This window comes from Microcaecilia unicolor, chromosome 1 (assembly GCF_901765095.1).
Source record: "Microcaecilia unicolor chromosome 1, aMicUni1.1, whole genome shotgun sequence".
Lineage (NCBI taxonomy): Eukaryota > Metazoa > Chordata > Amphibia > Gymnophiona > Siphonopidae > Microcaecilia > Microcaecilia unicolor.
The window spans coordinates 69,475,460-69,496,740 of record NC_044031.1 but is presented as its reverse complement, the minus strand read 5'-3'; the positions used below and the strand labels follow the sequence as shown (position 1 = coordinate 69,496,740).

The 21,281-nt window shown below is 46.8% G+C and overlaps 2 protein-coding genes across 2 annotated transcripts in view; one reads left to right on the top strand and one right to left on the bottom strand.

Annotated features, from left to right (window-relative positions):
* Positions 1 to 13,064, bottom strand: part of NUB1 (negative regulator of ubiquitin like proteins 1) — a 113,473-nt gene extending 100,409 nt beyond the window's left edge. The window contains exon 1 of the mRNA XM_030198193.1: positions 12,999 to 13,064. The gene's annotated coding sequence lies outside the window, so the exon portion shown is untranslated. The remainder of the gene's footprint in view (positions 1 to 12,998) is intronic.
* A 537-nt stretch (positions 13,065 to 13,601) lies between these two features.
* LOC115460056 (putative nuclease HARBI1) lies at positions 13,602 to 15,831 on the top strand. Its single transcript, XM_030189908.1, has 3 exons — positions 13,602 to 14,537; positions 14,664 to 15,015; positions 15,237 to 15,831. Exons 1-3 carry the CDS (start codon positions 14,130 to 14,132, stop codon positions 15,623 to 15,625), a joined length of 1,149 nt encoding a protein of 382 aa, XP_030045768.1. The 5' UTR covers positions 13,602 to 14,129; the 3' UTR covers positions 15,626 to 15,831.
* Positions 15,832 to 21,281: the final 5,450 nt, after the last annotated feature.

Sequence of the window (21,281 nt, the reverse complement as noted above, 5' to 3'; positions counted from 1 at the left end):
TAAGATTGCAGTGGCTTCCTATAAAAGCCAGAACGGTTTTTAAAATCTGTATTTTTGTATTCAAAATATTATATGGGATGGCTCCAGACTACATGCTTAATTTGACAAACCTTCCTACAAGAAATGCCATATGAGGAACTAGAGACTTTCTTATTCTCTATTTCCCCAACTGCAAGTATACAAATCAGCTCTCCCCAGTGGTTTCCCTTACCCAGCCACAAAACGTGGAATACACTCCCAAAGGGAATAAGACATATAAATAATTACCTACTATTCTGGAAATCTTTAAAAGCCTTTTATTGAAAGTTCCTATCACAGGATGCCAATCAACTCTCTAAAAATGATATACAGTTCTTATAATAATGTATCTGTTACAAAATACTCTAAATGAATTTAAATAACTGTTCACTTCTTTCTTGATTCTATATTTATTTGTAATGTAAATTCTTACTTAAGTAAGCCACATTGAACTAATACGTTTTGGCAAATGTGGGATATAAATAATAAATAAATAAAAACAATTCCTCACTTCCCAAAAGCACAAACAACCAAGCTTTTAAAAGTTTTCTAAACCAAAGATAATTAATTTCCTTACATAAAACCTTGAGTAAATCATTTCATAATTTTGGTCCAGTGCAACTACATTGTGGGCCCACTAGGGACAGAGAAAGTACCTGCAGATAATAAAAACGTAAAACACTGATTATACCACAGAAAGGTGGTATATCAAATCCATGACCCTTTACTCTTAATTGCTCATTTCCTAGTATATACTAGCTGCACCAAATTTTGAAAATGGCAACCACAGGAAATTCAATTCAGGACTGCAACATTTTGTTAGGGATACAGGACACTACCACACCAGTCAAATAATGAGGAAGCTCTCTACTTATGAACCAAACACACCACCTTAAATTGTACTAGTGTTTCAACAGGCAGCCTGTGCAACTGTTAAAAACAAGGGCATCACAGTCATACTTTGTCCAGCCCATTTTATAAGATGCTTCACTCTCCCCCCCCCCCCCCCACCCCCACACACACACATACAGTATTTCTGTTTACATGTCATTAATCCAGAGCACTTTCTTTATTCTAATAGACAGCAGGTTTTGTTTTGCATATTTTACAGACTGACTATGGGGATGAGATTGGAAAAGATTTCTTTCTGACAAGGCCACTACAGCCAGTACAGTCGCACAGGGCGCAAGGGAAGCTGGGGTGCCAAGACTGCACCCTAGCCATTGGATTCCTTTGCTGGTGCACTCCTGCTTTCTGACAACTTTCCCTCGCTGATCATTCTTGTGTAAGCAATGTTGCATTGTGCACAATTAATCAACTGGCAGCTAAAGGTTTCAGCAGGCTGCTTGTAGTGATCAATGGAGCTTTGTTTTGAAGATCTGACCAATTTTTGGGCAGTTCAATTAGAGTTTTTTCTTGGACTTCAACAGCTGCCTTGACTTAAACAGTTCAGTTTAACTTCCCTTTCTTAATGTTTCTGATAGCTGAAATTGTAACTGGAAGCATTTAGAGATGTTTTTATAGCCTTCTTTTGCTTTGTAAGCATAACTTAACTTCATTTACAAGCATTCAGATCAGTACTCCTCTGTCCTCTCTTAAGAGATGCACCTAGCCAGTTGGATTTTCAGTATTACAATGACTATGCATCATATAGATGTGACTTCTATATACAGAAAACCCAACTGACTAGACGTGCCTCCAGGAGAGGGTGGAGAAGCACTAGCTTAGAAGAAGCCATGATTGCTGGAAGTAGATAGAAAAATTACATCCTGTAAGGGTCAGAGCATTCATCCATCAATTGTCTTCAACTGACTAGCTGAAGGTCTAATGAGTCAATCACATTTTAGGACCTTATTAACAAATGTGTTTAAAAGTTTTAATGAATCAGCTAGAAGAGTGTCCAAACATTTGCACACTTTCAATCTGTTAATATTAGCAAATAGTTTTACATTAAAACATTTCAGAAAGATGTTTGTTTAATTCTGTACCATGAAGAGTATGTGAGGGCCACCAATTGGCCAGGTTTTCAGAATATCCCTAATGAAGGAAGGGAAGGAACTGTGAAAGGTAAAATTATGTATCATACCTGATAATTTTCTTTCCATTAATCATAGCTGATCAATCCATAGACTGGTGGGTTGTGTCCATCTACCAGCAGGTGGAGATAGAGAGCAATCCTTTTGCCTCCCTATATGTGGTCATGTGCTGCCGGAAACTCCTCAGTATGTCGATATCCAAGCTCCATCCGCAGGACTCAGCACTTAGAGAATTACACCCACAAAGGGACACTCTGCCCAGCTCACCACTGCCGAAACGGGGGAGGGGAATTAACCCAGCTCATCCCCACACAAGTGGGGGAGGGGAATCCGTCCAGCTCATCCCCGCGGAGCGGGGGAGGGACACCACACCCGCCGATGCGGGGGGATCTGGCTTATCCTGCAACCGCGGGAGGAGCTGACTGACCCTAACACCGCCGAAGCGGGAGGGGTACAAAGCTGCCCTACAGCCGCACGAAGCGGGAGGGAGCGCCGGCAGAATTTATGTCTCAATCCAGCCCCGTAAAACGGAGGGGAGAGGAATGCAGCAGCTCACTGTAACACAAATTCGTCTCAACTCTTGAAGAATCCATTGAAAAAACTTGAACACGAAGTCCTCCTGAACAGGAACTGAAGACTAAACTTGAACCTGAAATGCAACCAGAATATAAACAGTACAGATATCTGGGAGGGGCTATGGATTGATCAGCTATGATTAATGGAAAGAAAATGATCAGGTATGATACATAATTTTACCTTCCATATCATCATGCTGATCAATCCATAGACTGGTGGGATGTACCGAAGCAGTACTCACCCAGGGCGGGACATTGAAATCCCTGACCGCAACACTGAAGCTCCAAACCGGGCCTCCGCCCGAGCAGCCACAGTCAAGCGGTAATGCCTGGAGAAGATATGGGCAGATGCCCAAGTTGCCGCCTTGCATATCTCTTCCAAGGAGACGGACCCGGCCTCTGCCATCGAGGCCGCCTGAGCTCTAGTGGAGTGAGCCTTCAGCTGAATAGGCGGCACCTTCCCCGCGGCCACATAAGCCGCTGCAATGGCTTCCTTGACCCATCTTGCCACTGTAGGCTTAGCAGCCTGCAGACCCTTACGAGGACCTGCAAACAGGACAAACAGATGATCCGATTTCCGGAAATCATTGGTTACTTCCAAGTATCTGATGATGACTCGTCTCACATCCAGATATTTGAGCGCAGAGTATTCCTCTGGGTAGTCCTCCCTACGAAAGGAAGGGAGACAGAGCTGCTGATTCACATGGAAGCGAGAAACAATCTTGGGCAGGAAGGAAGGCACTGTGCGAATAGTCACTCCTGCCTCAGTGAACTCCAGAAAAGGCTCTCGACATGAGAGTGCCTGGAGCTCGGAAACTCTTCTGGCTGAAGTGATAGCCACCAAAAAGACTGCTTTCAACATCAGGTCTTTCAGAGATGCCCTCGACAAGGGTTCAAAAGGCGGCTTCTACAAGGCTCTTAGCACCAGGTTGAGATTCCACGCAGGCACTGAGTGCAGAGGAGGGCGCAGGTGATTAACTCCCTTGAGAAAACGTACCACATCTGGCTGCGAAGCCAGGGAAGCACCCTTCAGGCGGCCCCTGAAGCAAGCCAGAGCCGCTACCTGGACTTTAAGTGAACTGAGCGACAGGCCTTTCTCCAGACCTTCTTGCAGGAACGCCAGCACTGAAGAAATTGGAGCAGTGAAGGGAGAAAGTGAGCCTGCTTCACACCACGCTGCAAAAGTACGCCAAACCCTGGCGTAAGCAGTAGAAGTAGAGCGCTTCCTCGCTCTCAGCATAGTGGCGATGACCTTGTCTGAGAAGCCCTTCTTCCTCAGATGCTGCCGCTCAATAGCCAGGCCGTAAGACCAAAGGGGGAGGGATCCTCCATCACCACGGGACCCTGATGCAACAGGCCCTGCTCCACTGGCAGCCGCAGAGGGTCGTCCACTGAGAGCCTGATCAAGTCCGCATACCAGGGACGTCTGGGCCAGTCCGGACCCACCAGGATTTGCTTTGCCACCCGGTCTAGTACCCTGCCCAACATGGGCCAGGGCAGGAACACAGAGAAGCTCCTGTGTCGGCCACTGTTGGAGAAGAGCATCTACTCCCAGAGATCGAGGGTCCCGTCCTCTGCTGAAAAAGCGCGGCACTTGGCAATTGGCCGATGACGCCATCAGATCTAGGCTCGGCTGGCCTCAGCGCTTCGTGATGTCCAAGAACGCCTGAGCCGATAACTGCCACTCTCCGGGATCCAAGGTATGGCGACTGAGAAAGTCCGCCTTGACATTCATGACTCCGGCAATGTGGGCCGCTGACAGCTGTTCCAGGTTCGCTTCCGCCCACTGGCATAGATTCATGGCTTCCTTGGCTAGAGGGGCGCTCTTGGTACCTCCCTGGCGGTTGACATAGGCCACAGCCGTGGCATTGTCCGACAGGACCCGAACTGGCTTCAACGCCAGTACCGGGAGGAACTCCAAAAGCGCCAACCGAATGGCTCTGAGCTCCAAGAGGTTGATAGACCACTTTGCCTCTGCAGGAGACCAGAGCCCCTGCGCTGTCCTTCCCAAGCAGTGGGCTCCCCAGCCCGTCAAAGAGGCGTCCGTCGTGACGACAATCCTCTCCGGGGTCACAAGAGGCATCCCTGTAGACAACTTGTCTGTCTTCAGCCACCAGCTCAGCGCCTTGCGCACTGCTGGGTCCAAGGGAAGGCGCACAGCATAATCCTCCGACACCGGAGTCCAGCGCTGCAGCAGAGAGTGTTGTAGTGGTCTCATATGAGCCCTGGCCCAGGGCACTACTTCCGTCGTGGCCGTCATAGAGCCCAACAGCTGCACATAGTCCCAAGCCCGAAGCGGAGAGGCTACTAGGAACTGGTCCACCTGAGCCTGAAGTTTGACAATCCGATTGTCCGGCAGGAACACTCTGCCAACTTGGGTGTCGAATCGAACTCCCAGATACTCCAGGGACTGAGTCGGGCGCAGCTGGCTTTTCTCCCAGTTGATGATCCACCCCAGGGAGCTCAAAAGAGCAATCACCCGGTCCACAGCTTTGCCGCACTCTGCATAAGAGGGGGCTCGGATCAACCAGTCGTCCAGATAAGGATGGACTTGTACTCCTTCCTTTCGCAGGAAGGCCGCGATGACCACCATTACTTTGGAGAAGGTCCGCGGAGCAGTAGCCAACCCGAACGGGAGGGCTCTGAACTGGAAGTGTCGGCCCAGGACTGCAAAACGCAAAAAGCGTTGATGAGGAGGCCAGATGGGAATATGCAAGTACGCTTCCTTGATGTCCAAGGATGCCAGGAACTCCCCTGCCTTCACTGCCGCTATAACAGAGCGGAGAGTCTCCATGCGAAAGTGCCGAACTTTCAAGGCCCGATTGACCCCTTTGAGGTCGAGGATAGGCCGTACAGAACCTCCTTTCTTTGGTACCACAAAGTAAATGGAGTAACGTCCCTTGCCAAGCTGATTTTCTGGCACCGGAACGACCGCACCCAGGCGGATGAGATTGTCCAAGGTCTGCTGCACTGCCACAGCTTTGATCGGAGACTTGCAGGGAGAGAGTACAAACCCGTCTCTTAAGGGTTGGCAGAACTCTAGCTTGTAGCCGTCTCTGATGACTTCCAGCACCCAAGCGTCTGAAGTTACCCTGGTCCACTCACCCAGAAACGAGGACAGGCGTCCTCCAATCTGCACTGGGCCATGGACCAGGACCCCGTCATTGGGTACGAGACCCTGGGGGAGGACCGAAGGGCGCACCTCCGGGACGGCGGTCTCTACGAAAGGAATGCTGCTTGGGGGAGAAGTTCCTCTTGAAGGAAGAGGGGGCAGAGGAGCCTGACTTGCCCGGGCGGTACCGACGGGCTTCCTGAAACCGTCCTCTGGAGATACCGGGGCAAGCACTGGCCCGAGCCCTGACCTCTGGTAACCTCTTGCCCTTAGACGTGCCGAGATCGGTCACAATTTTGTCCAGCTCGACCCCAAAGAGCAGCTTGCCTTTAAAAGGCAACTTAGCCAGGCGGGACTTAGAGGCGTGGTCTGCAGACCAATGTTTCAGCCAAAGCCACCGCCGCGCAGAGACTGTCTGAGCCATACCTTTAGCCGAGGCTCTCAAGACATCATACAGTAAGTCTGCCAAATAAGCCAAGCCCGATTCCAGGGCCGGCCAATCAGCCCTCAAGGAAGGATCCGAGGGGGAAGCCCGCTGCACAATCGTCAGGCACGCCCTGGCCACATAGGAGCCGCAAACTGAGGCCTGCAAACTTAAGGCAGCCGCCTCGAAGGACGACCTTAAGGCCGCCTCCAATCTTCTGTCTTGGGCGTCCTTTAGGGCCGTGCCACCTTCCACCGGCAACGCCGTTTTCTTAGTCACTGCAGTGATTAAAGAATCCACGGTAGGCCAAAGAAAGGCCTCCCGTTCACTTTCAGGCAAAGGATAGAGGTGGGACATAGCCCTAGCCACTTTGAGGCTCGCTTCCGGGACATCCCATTGAGCCAAAATTAAGGTGTGCATGGCATCATGCACGTAGAAGGTTCTAGGCGGGCGCTTCGTCCCCAGCATAATGGCGGAGCCAACAGGGGCTGAGGGACAGGCGTCCTCTGGAGAGGAAATCTTCAAAATGCTCATGGCCTGCACTAACAGGTTGGGCAAATCCTCTGAGCGAAAGATCCGTGCTGCAGAGGGGTCATCCGCTCCATCCGAGCGGGAATCCGTCTCCTCCAAGGAATCCCCAAAGGACTGTTGGGAGAACTCAGATACGCTGCCCTCATCTACATCAGAGGAGACAGAGTCCTCTAAGGCCTGGGAATCCACCCGAGGGCGTTTACTTCCGGGGGCCTCAACCCCTTTATCGGACAAGGGAGCAGGGGCAGCGTTTTGCATAAGGAAGGCCTGATGCAGCAGCAAAATAAACTCGGGGGAGAAACCCCCCAGACTGTGCACTTCAGCAGCCTGGGCCACAGCCCTAGACGCACCCTCAACCGGCGCTCGGAAGAGCGGGGGAGAAACATGCTGCGCATCCAAGATGGCGTCCGGCGCGACACTCCGCGAAGGAGCCGCGCGGGAAGAACGGCGCTTAACTTTGGACGCTTTTTTGCCGTCGCCCAAATCAAGGGCGGCCATGGCATTAACGTCTCCCAGCTCAAGGGCGGCCCAAGAAGAAGCCGTCCGAGCAGAGTGGCCGGCCAAGATGGCGGAGGCGAGCAGCGGGGGATGGGCGTTTATGGTGGGAAAAACCGCCGCACCAGAGGAAGACCCGGGACATTGACCGGCCTCCAAACTGACACCCAACAAGGGCGAATCAGACTTTAAGACCCCCGCATCCCCGCTAGAAGCGCACACGCGGTCCGGGGAGCGATTCTTCGCGCCCTCGCCCTCCGACGCCATAGGCCACGTGGAGATCGATCGAGGAACCCCCTGCCCGCTATAAAAAGGTAAAAATTACCTGCTTCTTGCTCCGAGCTGTAACGAACTGGTGTCCCAGTGAGTAGCTGCAAGAAACGTTTAAATAAACGTAGAAATAAACGCCCTTAAGGACGTCCCAAAATTTTTTTTTTTTTAAATGGAGCCAGCGGGAGGGGAGAGAAAAGGAGGGACCTGGCGCCACCAGGTTTGCACTTGCTCAAGAAGAGCCCTCAACCCCAGGTACTCAACAAAACCTAAAAATTAGGCTTGAAGACCTAGCCAGAGCTGCTGCTGTGTGTGACCACCACCTGCTGAGATAGAGAACATACTGGGGAGTTTCCGGCAGCACATGACCACATATAGGGAGGCAAAAGGATTGCTCTCTATCTCCACCTGCTGGTAGATGGACACAACCCACCAGTCTATGGATTGATCAGCATGATGATATGGAAGGGAGTTGATTAGGAGAGAACAAAGGATGATATATAATTGGAGAACGGTGGAACCCTTTGGTTTAAATAAGGAAGTGGATTGGCCACTATTGATGACGCTATAAAGTAGCGAGAAGAGTAGGTTCAGGTTCATTATAGCTATGTGAGCTGTTGCAGTGTATACGGAGGGCAGCCTTGGTGTACAAGACAGTTATTAGACGCTGTTAAAGGTATACAGTATGATTTTTTGATTTAATGTATTGTGAAATATTTGGAATGTATGATGTGTGGGGTAATTGTTTATGTTTTGTAGTAGGTCTCCTGAGGAAGGAAATTGAAACATGGCCAGTGTTGAAACCGGATGGATACGTCTGAAGAGAGTGGTTTATACTCGGACACGATTTTGTGCAAGAGGAGATGTGAACAGTGAAGTTTCCATATCTGTTGCTGTTTAAAACTTTTTCAACATCTGGATTGGATTATTGTCACCCAGGAATGGACATGTAATAACATGTGGATTATAAATATATGGAAGATCGTACTGTTGGATTAATTATGGGGATTATAACAGAGAAGATTCACCGAATGTAGAGAAGATTTGCTGAGCACAGCACGGATCAAGAGACATTTATGGACTTGGCTGTTCAGGGTTTGAAAATTTGTATATTTTATGGTGTATGAGAGAGTATCAGTTTGTGTGTGTATGGGTTGTGAGTAAGTAATAATAAAGAGTAAATAAAGAACAAATATATTGTGAAATTTGTAATATTTATGCAGTAGTCTTTTGGATGGGTAACGAACATGCACAAGAGAGATCTGCATGCCAACTTCCCCATGCATACTCATTAGGGATATCCTGAACTGTTGGTGGCCCTCGAGGTGGCCCTGTGTCAGCTTCTGTTCATTTTGGGATTTCCTGAAATATAGCGTTCGATCAGGAATGTCTAGACTTTTTCACAGCTTGTAACTGGTATTATATACAGCACTGAGAAAAAGTCTGTGAATCCTCTAGGATGATCTCTATTTTTATATTCATAGCATAATTATATCCTAACCTAAATCCTACTAAAAGAGAGAGTCCCCATTAAATAAATAACTCTGATAAAAATATATACATTTTAATTTATTCACCAAAACGTATTCTGTAGTGTGAAAAAGTATGTGAACCCTTCTTTGCAGAACTGTTTCACCTCTCCTCCCCACAGGTGTCACCACTTACACTTTCCTGCAGTCAGCGGCAGTGTCAGCAATTCAGACACGCCAGCTCCATGGCCTTCCTCCTGTCAAGTCCTACCCTTTCTACTGTAACTTCCTGCTTAGCATCAAACAGGAAGTCGCAGTAGAGAGGGCGGGACTTGACAGGAGGAAGGCCACAGACCTGGTCTTGGTGAATTGCTGCTGGCTATTTGCAGGAAAGGAGGTGCTTACTTACCTTACTGACAATGCCGGCGGCCCAAAAATTGAAAAGGACAGCAGTGCATGGCGCGGGAAGAGAGCAAGTAGGAAAGAGCTGACCAAGGTTAGAATGAGAACTGGAGACGGCATGACGGCTGAAGCCAATGAGGTTAGTAGTCTCCCTTCCCTATCTTCCACACAGCCATCATCCCCTTCGCCCAAAGAAAGCAAACCTATGAGCTGCTTTGTCCACGCTGTCGTTGATAATTGTTGGTAGCATTTTTATTAGATCTCACATATTTTCAAGCATGCCAGCTTGTGCAGCATACGGATGTACAAATAGGAAGCATTGGTTTCCATCTTTGTTAAGAGTAGTAATTAGTTTTAAATTGTAAATCATTGTGTCATTTGGAGGGGCTGGTTATAGGGACTCCCTGTATTTGTGCAGAAATGTTTTCACCTAGTAAATGGCCACCAAAACACACATTATGAGTATCAGGAGCTTAACAATCAAAATTATTTTCAAGTACAATCTTTTTAAAATCATTTCATTAGGTTGAGATCTGGCAGCTTTTAACATCTTTTTTTTTTCTATGCCTACACCAAAAGAAGAACTTGCTCCTTTTATTTTCTGGAATGCAGTGAGGTATTAAATAATGAGGGAAGAGCTTCCTTCATGCAGAAATTCTGTCCAGAGTCAGTCTAAATGTGGCAACATTGTCCACTTTGGGGCTTGAGCAGCTGAGTCAGAGCTTGCAAGGAGAGGAACAAAGCAAAACTTTGTCCCCATGTCATCATTCTGTAGTACCACATACAGTGAAGACCAGTATTTTCCAATCCATATACCACCAGACCTAATTACAGATTAATAACCACATACTGCATAGACCACTGTGCCATCAGACCTCAATAGGTATGGTTAAAAAAAAGTTTCAAGTTTAATTAATATTTGATATATTGCCAATCAAGCATCTAGATTGGCAACTGGGGACAAAACATCAGGACACATCAGTGGTGGCTCCTGAACATACACAGCCTCTTTTCTAAGGGTATGTAGTCACATGTGCCTTTCTTTGGAAAGTAACAAGCAGCAGGTAGGGTAAGAAAAACTGAGCCTTGCATTGTGCACCACACACACTATACACAGCACCTCCTCAGTCTTCTTTGAGTCCTTCCAGCCAGTCTTTTCCCCAGGCTGAGAAAGATAAAGAAAGCATGCACTCATGGTAACTAACTGTCTACATCATATCCATTTCTCTCCTTCCTGCACTTGTCCACTGTGATAGGACCCTGTGTGTCTCCATCTTTTGTCTCCCTTTGTTTTAAATTTTGAAAGAGATGCCGAAGGGCTTTCAGTTCAGTGCTTTCCTATTTCTTCATTTGGCCATGCTGAGTCCTCTCCACGTCCTTATTGCCTGCTCTGTGGAGGCTGCTGTACCACACAATATTTATGTTAATGTAGGTGTGCCTTATAATAGAAATGGTTGGGAAGCACTGCACTACACCACAACCCTGTTTTGTTTCGATCAAACAGCAAAGCAACTGTATAATTACTCTGTGCTGTATACATCAGAAAGTACTATGGGACATTTTTGTTCATTTCAAGAATGTGGAACACCTTGCCTTCTCAGATTCGGTTGATTATGACTTTTCTTTTATTTAGGAAAGTTCTTTAAACATATTTATTTTCATTTTATATATATTACATTAGCGATTCAATTATTCTTTATGAAATAGGTACTGAATTTGTTGTTCTATCTGATGTATTTCCTTCCAATTAGGATTGTGTCCATTTTGTAATCCGCTTCGAATTGTTGAGGCGGAATATACGTCAGAAAATAGGATAGAATATATAGTACTCCCATGCTCTATCCACAAAACTGTACATAATGATCCTTTACTGTGTAGATATGTCTTTATTTGGTGAGTGACCCCTATTGCTAACCCTAGTGGACCTACCGCCCAGAAACGCCAAAAGATCGGCCCGCAAATTCCTAAACCTGAATTTCCCCAGCTGCAAAGGAGTGAAGTACAAACAAGCTTATGCTACGACCTTTGCATACAAAAGCACACAGTTTTGGAATGCGCTACCCAAAACCCTGAACAATCTAACCAGCTTCCGCAAATCTCTGAAAACACACCTCTTTAACAAAGCTTACAATAACCACCCTCAATGATACAATTAATCACCCAAACACACCTAAAACATTTCTCATACAACCCACCCAACATCAGCCCACCTATCACCTCTCTTACCTCAGCTTATGATCAACCGTATTTAAATCATGTACTGACTTTATCATAACCTTACTCTGTAAGCCACATTGAGCCTGCAAAAAGGTGGGATAATGTGGGGTACAAATGCAATAAATAAATAAATTCTATCTCATAGGGCTCTATAAACTGACCCTTGTAATAGAGCAACATATATAAAGCATGGGATCACTAAGTAGAACCAAGGAGGTTTGATTGACAGGAAATAGCATCACGTGACAAGGCTGAATCCATCTACACCCAAGAAGGTTTCATTGCTTCGCTACACAGCCGCTGCCATCTCGATACACGCAAAATACGTTACTTTGTATGGTGGCAAGCTCCACCTACTGACTTCAGGACAGATAATAGGACAAGCACACTCCTGCCATCTTCTGTCAATTAAATGTCCTTGCATGGAACAGCACTTATCAATCTTTCTGTAGCCACAACCCCATTTGTGCAGGCACAGACCAATGACCTCCTATGGAAAGCGCATCTGGGTCGACCCCAAACACAGGTAATAAACAGAAATAAAACAAAGGCATAGAAAAAAAAATAAGATACCTTTTTTAGAGGACTGGTATAAATGTTTGATTAGCTTTAGGTAACCCTTCTTCAGTTCAATTAAAATAAAGGTATCTTATTTTCTTTTCTATGCTTTTGATTTATTTCTATTATTATCTTTAAAAGTGGACTAACACGGCTACCACATCACTTTACTCATGACCACCTTTGGAATGGCCACCCCCAGTTTGGGAAACCTGACAGAATTCTATCATTATACAACACAGGACCTTCATACAGTCTAATCTACACACCATAGGGCCATTATAGAGAGCCCTATCCCTACAGCAGTGTCATCATATAAAATGTAACCTAAACAGCAAAGATCTTATGCAGAGCCTTATATATATACAGTATGGGATCATTACATTAGGCCCATTTATACCAGTCTATACTGAGCCGTGCTGTATTGAGAAAGCTCTGAGTCAATGCTGTACGGCTAGGACCCCACCCCGCATTCCCCTGCTCTGTAATAACAGCACACTGTTAGCTAGAAGTCTATGTAATGATCCTATGTTGTAATGTACAGTCAAGCTCTATGTAATGAGTCCATGCTATATACTTAGGCCACGCTGTACAGAAATTGTGCCTTCAGACTGTACGAGTGGGAGGTCTCTATAACTCCAGGTAAACAAGTGCGTTAAGAGGAGCCCTGACTTGCTCCACTTTCCTGCCACTCTTCGCGAGATACTAAAATCACACTGTCATACGCAAAGCTCCCCTCTTCACACGCATTCGGGGACCGGACACCCTTCCCCATGGTCTGCCACCTCTCCCTCTCTTTTCCGCTCTCCTCGGGTGATGACGGGTGTAAGCACGTCTCCTCCTCTCCCTCCTCAACCCCCACCCCACATCCTACCATCAAAGTCATCATACCTGAGCTTAATGTCTACCAACACAATCCCACCGGAGCTTTCCTTCTCAATGCCCCGCCCCCCTGTGACACAACTTCTCTTGTTCTCTCCCTCTGCTTTTGCGCCCCGCCTTTGCCAGAAACAGGAAGTTACGTCAGAGGAGGGCGGGATGCTAGAGATGGAAAGCTGTGGGTCTTGTGTTGTGTAGTCCGTATTCCTAAGTTCTCACAAAGACAAGTTGGAACTTGATTGAAACAGAGTGTTGTAAGGGTTTGCAGGAATACCGCAGGGACGGAACTAGTTCCTGCGGAGGTCCCGTGGGAGTGTGTACGAGCTTCTCGGTAACGACCGAGGAGGTTGAAGAAAACAGGAGCCGGGATGACGTCAAAAAGTTGAAGACACTTAGGTTAATCTATGTTTCTGCGCAAACGTCATCTAGTACACTCAAAACAAAGCAAGCACACCTATGAGCTGCTACTACTACTCCATCCTCGTCGTTCATTATTGCTGGTAGCATTTTTATTTAATATATCACTTATATTTTCAAGCATGCCGGCTTGTGCAGCATACGGATGTACAAAGAGGAAGCGCTGGTTTCATGGTCAGAGTACTAATTTGTTCTACATTTTAAATCATTATGAGGGAGATGCATCAAGCTTTAACAAGCCAAAAATGAGCCTTTAGCGAAGAATTTTCAAACCGTTGCATGCACTAAAGCCCTTTTTCCGACGATGGTAGCAGCTACCGAAAACGGAATGCAGATGAGCAAAACCCTATTGAAACGACATGCACTAACCTTTTCCGATTGGTTTAACGCAGGAAAATCAAACGAAACGCCGTGAAATCGAACGAGAGGTCTGGACCTCATGTTGTGGCTGCGCAGGCCTGGAAAACCTGTTTTAAAAAAAACAACAAACCTGGAGCCAATCCCGGCGCATTAGCTGAGCTAAACGCGCTGTGATTGGCTCAGCTGAGCGTAGCACGTTTCCAAAGTGCCTGCAGCACCAGAGGCCAATTTTTAATTTAAAAAAACGTGAATCCTTCATAGGTTGTCAGGCGTGTCATACACGTTTATGTAGCGCACGTAGATTGTGCGTTTCAAACAAACGCTGCTCCTCGTGTGTGTGTCTCGCTTGTGAATTGCTACAACAAAATGGATGGTGGCTTTTTCCTGGCACAGTTGGACTTTTTTCCTGGTATGCAGTATGACTACATTGCAGCCATGCAGGGACAGGATCAAACACAACCCACTGAAGAACACCCTGCCAACGTTCGCCCTCGCAGGATCCCGCGTCCACGTTTATTTCGTCCACGGTTGGTTCTGGAAAACATGTCCGACAGGAAAATTGTGGATGACTACCACTTATCCAGAACAGCTATATATGAGCTGTACCAGGAAATAAGACATGATATCGACCCAAACACTGCAAGATCTCATGCAGTACCTGGCATGCTGAAGCTGCTGACTGTTCTGCAGTTCCTTGCAACAGGCACATTCCAGCATGTTTTAGGGGGTAACAGTGGCGTGGACCAGGCTACAGTTTCAAGACATCTAGCCCAGGTACTAATCTTCATTTTGCTAAACCCTCTCCACATCTCTGCGCCCCACCTTTATTACACCCCCTTTTCATATCTTTACTGTATAAAACCTGCTAAACTTAATACCGACCTTGCTTTTATGTTCCAGGTTCTGCATGCCATGAAAAAATGTGCCCACAAGCATATTGCTTTTCCCACAGGGGAAGACGAGCAGAGGGTGATCAAGCAGGACTTCTATAAGATCGCAGGCATGCCCAATGTCCTTGGAGCTATTGACTGCACACATGTGGCCCTCGTCCCGCCGGTGGAGCAAGAAATGCAGTACCGTAACTGCAAGATGGGTCACTCGCTGAATGTGCAAGCTGTGTGTGATGCAAACCTGAAAATCCTGGATGTTGTAACGCGTTTTCCAGGGAGCTGCCATGACTCCTACATCTTGTCTCACAGTGCGCTTGGAAAACAATTTGCAGAGGGGAGAATTCGAAAAGGTTGGCTTCTTGGTGAGTGGTTTCCATGTTATGTACTGATACAGGGCTGTATTTGGCATACTATTGGTATGGGCATTATTGCGAGGTCTACTGACCTGTTCCTCCTTCGGGACAGGAAAGAGAACCCTCTTTCCTGGCCCGAAGGACGAAAAGGTCACAAGTAAGTAAGGAGAGGCTAGTAATCTGGCCGTTTGTAAATGTGCTGGTTGCCATGTATTTTTGTGTTCCTGCAGGAGATGCCGGATATGGATCGAAAACATGGCTACTGACCCCGTTCGCAGTACCCCACTCGGATGCTGAGAAGTGCTACAACCAGGCACACATCTCAACTAGATGTACAATTGAGCGTACTTTTGGGGTACTGAAGAGCAGGTTTCGCTGCTTGCACATTTCTGGTGGATCCCTGCTATATTCCCCGGAAAAGGTTGCTGATATTGTGCTGGTGTGCTGCATGCTTCATAACATCGCACTGAAGCATCATCTGGACATCGATATTGTAGTCCCTGATGAAGTGGACATAACCCCTCCGGACAGAGGATCCGATGTAAGCATGGGAAACGCTGTGCGTCGGCAGGTCATCCAAAAGTACTTTTCAAACCCTCGTCAGCCTTTGGAGCCATGAACCACTTATATGTGAAACTAGCCACCCATGCTGCTATTATATTAGTATCCCTTTCCCCCCTTTCTTCAGTTTCTCGATTTTAGCCTTTGTGCTTCATTTCACATGCAGGTTATTACTAATTTTATTTGTTATATGTTTTCTGAGTTTTCTATCTCGGTAAGATTGTGTCCATGTTTGTTGGCAGTTCAATGAGATCTCGTTATATGTTTTCATGGATGCTTTATTCAAACCTATAAAGAAACAGTTCCCAGAAGAATTGACTTGAATGAATACATTACGTGAACTAAAACTTGAAATGATGGTTTAATATATTAAGTAACTTTACTGAAACTGTAACAAACGAGCAATGTATACATGTTAAATCTGACAATTGTCCAAAGTTATGTATGCATGAATTTTGAACACTAACATCCAAAAACAAGTTAGGTATGCATGAATATTCAACACTAACGTCAAAAAAGAAGTTAGTAATGCATGAAAATTGCACACAAACGTCCAAAAATAAGTTATTGAAGCACGACTATTTAACACAAACGTTCAAAAACAAGTTAGGTATGCATGAATATTTAGCACAAATTACATAAGTACATAAGTACATAAGTAGTGCCATACTGGGAAAGACCAAAGGTCCATCTAGCCCAGCATCCTGTCACCGACAGTGGCCAATCCAGGTCAAGGGCACCTGGCACGCTCCCCAAACGTAAAAACATTCCAGACAAGTTATACCTAAAAATGCGGAATTTTTCCAAGTCCATTTAATAGCGGTCTATGGACTTGTCCTTTAGGAATCTATCTAACCCCTTTTTAAACTCCGTCAAGCTAACCGCCCGTACCACGTTCTCCGGCAACGAATTCCAGAGTCTAATTACACGTTGGGTGAAGGAAAATTTTCTCCGATTCGTTTTAAATTTACCACACTGTAGCTTCAACTCATGCCCTCTAGTCCTAGTATTTTTGGATAGCGTGAACAGTCGCTTCACATCCACCCGATCCATTCCACTCATTATTTTATACACTTCTATCATATCTCCCCTCAGCCGTCTCTTCTCCAAGCTGAAAAGCCCTAGCCTTCTCAGCCTCTCTTCATAGGAAAGTCGTCCCATCCCCACTATCATTTTCGTCGCCCTTCGCTGTACCTTTTCCAATTCTACTATATCTTTTTTGAGATACGGAGACCAGTACTGAACACAATACTCCAGGTGCGGTCGCACCATGGAGCGATACAACGGCATTATAACATCCGCACACCTGGACTCCATACCCTTCCTAATAACACCCAACATTCTATTCGCTTTCCTAGCCGCAGCAGCACACTGAGCAGAAGGTTTCAGCGTATCATCGACGACGACACCCAGATCCCTTTCTTGATCCGTAACTCCTAACAGATATGTCAGCTGCCTTTTCAAACTTGACCGTGCCACACAGGGGGGGGGGTAAAGGAGAGTGTCCTGGTGATCATTGGTCCTGCCAGTGGTGTTCTGTGATTACAAAAAAAGAAAGCATTGAAGTTTACATGACTGTGCATTGAACAATATAAAGTATCAAGTCAGGTGCAGGGGATACACAATCACGCGAGATACTTACTCAGAAAAGGAGGCCCAGGAGAGCATGGTTTGCCCTGTAGAGGCTGCAATTAAAAAAAAAAAAAGGTACAGTGAGGAGAACGGACACAGAGCGTGGCAGTGATGAAATAAAATAAGGTATTACACAGGGGGCACATGAGATTACTACGTACTTTTAAGAGGAGGAGACCAGGAATAAAGACCACGGGCGATGGGAGGCAAAGGAGGGAGCGTGTGCGGTACAGCTGTCGCCAAGACTATGTGAAAAAAAAAAACACAGTAGGTTTTAGTACTTACATCTGCAGGATTGAACAAAGAAGTGTGGACACAACTAGCACCAGAGATACTATACTTACTTGGAAGAGCATCGTTGGTAGTCCTTGGTTGGCCTTGTGTCCAGGCTGTAATGGAGGGGAAAAAAGAACACACACATTAAGCGAACACATGGTAACAGAGGGGATATTATATGTGACTAAGGAAAGATATATTGAGGGAATACATAAGGAGAACATACCATTTGCAGTGTGGGTACTGAAAGCGGAGTCCTCCCGCAATAGCTCACGCTGCTTCCCCCTGATCTCCTGACGGAGATCCCCAAACATCTGCTGTTGCTGCTGGAACATCTGCTGTTGCTGCTTGAACATCTGCTGTTGGTGCTCGAACATCTGCTGTAGCGTCTGGGAAGAAGCTCTCATCAGATTGCATAGCTCATTCAAACTGGCATTGGTCTGCTCCAATAGGGCGTTGGTTTTCTCCTGTTGTGCACATATGGCAGTTGTGGAATGCTGTACACATTCTGCAACTTTTTGTAGCTGTGTGTGTATACCCTCATTCCACTTGCTCTGCATCTCCCACAACTGTCGACGAGCCTGCCATTCGTCCATAGCGGTTCTCTGAGGCCGGTCCATGGGCAACTGCATAGTGGAAGATTGGGGGGCTGTCAGGTCTCTTGGGGAAATGTGAGCCCTTGGTCACGGAGGTGGCAGCAGCAGGCAAAACCACCCAGCAGGAGACAGGCAACCCTAAGACGGACTGAAGTAGACAGGACTGGAGTGGCTGGGCTGGAGCTGAAGAGGAAAGCAACAAGGAATCCAGGAACAACGTCCTACAGCAGGGTTCAGGCTTGAGAAGCAGGATACAGGATACTCAATACAGGCTTCTCCCACAGGATTCGGGAAACTGGCACAGCTTGACTGGATCCGGGTTCACCCAAACACTAGGCAGGCAGGGTGCCCAAGGAAGCTTAGCTTGGCAGGAAAGAGGACACAGGAGCTACGTACAAGCTAAGCTCAAGGGAATGGGAATGACAGATACGCTAGCCAGCGGAAGGGTAAGACTGGAGCTACAGTAGCTAACAGATAGAAAGGAGAGAAATGGCTGCAGCATCAGCCACTAACCAACCTCAGACAGGGAGCAGAGCCACTGCACAGGGATAACAGAAAGGCAAGAAGCCCACAGAGAATAATATACACAGAAAGGCTGAAAGCCTACAGGTCAGAGAGATACACCCAGAAAGGCTAGAAGCCCACAGAAAAGCTGGAAACCCCCAGGCCGCAGTAATACACCCAGAAGGCCTGGAAGCCCACAGATAAAGGGATATACGCAGATAGACTGGAGGCCCTCAGAGCAATGGGCACAGAAGGGCTGGAAGCCCACAGAGCAATAGACACCGAAGGGATGGAAGCCCACAGAGCAATAAACACAGAAGGGCAGAAAGCCCACAGAGCAATAATACCCTGAGCCAGAAGGCAAGGCCCACAGGTGATAGTAACTAGCAAAGCAGAAGAGCTGGAAGCCCACAAGAAAAGACAAGGAAAGCTAACTGTGCAAACAGCACACTAACCTTGGGACCTAAGGCACTGCTGAGGCATTGGCAATGCAAAGGCACTGAAGACTAGAGCACCAATTCCTTAAGAAGGCCCTGACAGATGAGGTCACCCCTTCAGGCCACAGGCATGGAGCATACAGAAGCCCAGAGAGACCTAACCCACACAGGTGTAGTCTAGTGAGGTAATTAGTGTCAGGCTGGAAGCAGCCAGCCCACCCAGCCTGAGACAGAGCTACCTCAGGAACAGCCCACTGAAGTACAGAGAGGCCCAATACCCACGTCAGAGGAGGGCGGGCCCAGGAAGAAAGAAGGGACGTCTGAGGAGGCCTGCTGAATCGCCGATCAGCTGTTATTGCCCGTGCAGCAGAGGTGAGAGGCGCTGCACGGGCCGGTAAGACAAAGGGGGCGGTCGTTGGAGGGGGGAGCGGCGGCGACGACCTAAGGGGGGCGGCAGAGGCGGGGCACAGGAGCGGAACATGGCGGGAGGCAGAGCTAGTGTGGGAGAATACACAGAAGAACAGGAAGGGAGGAGGGCCGGGGCTGCTAAAATTGGAGGTTTTCGTGCGGGGGGGGGGGGGGGCAAGGCTGTCCATACAGGACGCTCATGACGAGCGCCTTTGCCCCCTCCCAATACTTTTGCTTCGGTTTTTTCTTTTTTATTGCAGGGGGAAGCGGGGAGCCATGTGTTTTGTGGTTTATTTATTTTTTCTAACATGCCAGAAGCTTGGATTTATGCTGCAGGGAGACGCGGGGAGCAGTGTCTCAACACGCTGTGCTGAGCCAATCCCAGTGCGTTTATCACAGCTATGGGCTGGGATTGGCTCAAGGTTTGTTTGTTTATAGTTTTTCCAAGCCCGCGCAGCCCTAACGACAGGTGCAGACCTCTCGTTAGATTTCACAGCGTTTCAATCGCTTTCCCTGCGGTAAACCAATCGGAAAAGGTTAGTGCATGTCATTTCAATGGGGTTTGTAGAAGAATTGCTCAGCTGCATTCCGTTTTCGTTAGCTGCTACTGTCGTCGTAAAATGGGCTTTAGTGCATGGAAAGGATAGGAAATTCTTCCTTGAGGGCTCATTTAACAATCAAAAACGTTTAGTGCATCTGGGCCTTGGAGGCGCTGGCTATAGGGACTTCCTGTATCCGTGCTGAGTTGTTTTCACCTAGCAAAGGGCCACCAGAACAGACATCATGTTTCTGGTAGTACTTGTGACCTGGCTTGGCCACTGTTTGGAAAACAGATACTGGGTTAGATAGACCATTGCTCTGACCCAGTATGGCTACTCTTATGTTCTAGACTTAGTATTTATAAGTACAATTAAAAAAACATTAATTAGGTTGAAACTGGGAACATTTAACATTTTTCCTGTATGTACATCAAAAGAAAAAGATGGCATGTGCATGGATTTGCATGCACAGTTTAATTAACAAGCCAATCAGCGCCAGTAATTGCCACTTAAGCAATTATTGATATTGGCATTAATTAGAATTTATGCACACAACTTGCTAGGTGTATTTTGTAAACTGGTACGTGTAAATTCTAATGTGTGCTGCCAAAATGGTAATGTGGCCATGGGCGTGGAATGGATGGACCGTGGGCTTTCCAAAAATGTACATGCACGGTTATAGAATACACCTGCTCTGCACCTAACTTTGGCACTGGAATTTACACTAAGCTTTACATAAATGGACGCACCTAGAGTTAGGCGCAGCCATGGCCGCCAGGTATATTCTATAAGCTGCACCTAAATCTAGGCATAATACACCTAATCAGAAATATTTTTATGTGCCATATATAGACTCTAGTCCAAGGTGCTATGAAAATACGCTTCTCTATGATACAAGAAAAAAATCTGGTAAATTAACACCACCACATTATTTGGATGCTTTTAATTTACAAAGTGTTATATGTGATGACTTCTTTTGCTACAGGCATGTAATGAGGCATGATGATATTATTTGATCTAGCCAATTATAAAAGGTTTTAGGGCAGAGATCTGGAAGCTTAGATAAAATATATAAAATGCATGGAGCTAAGGTCATTTTTTTTGTCACATTTGTACCCTGCACTTTCCCACTCATGGCAGGCTCAATGCAGCTTACATGGGGCAATGGAGGGTTAAGTGACTTGCCCAGAGTCACAAGGAGCTGCCTGTGCCTGAAGTGGGAATCAAACTCAGTTCCTCAGTTCCCCAGGACCAAAGTCCACCACCCTAGCCACTAGGCTACTACTCCACTAGCAACATTCCATGTAGAAGCCTGCCCTTGC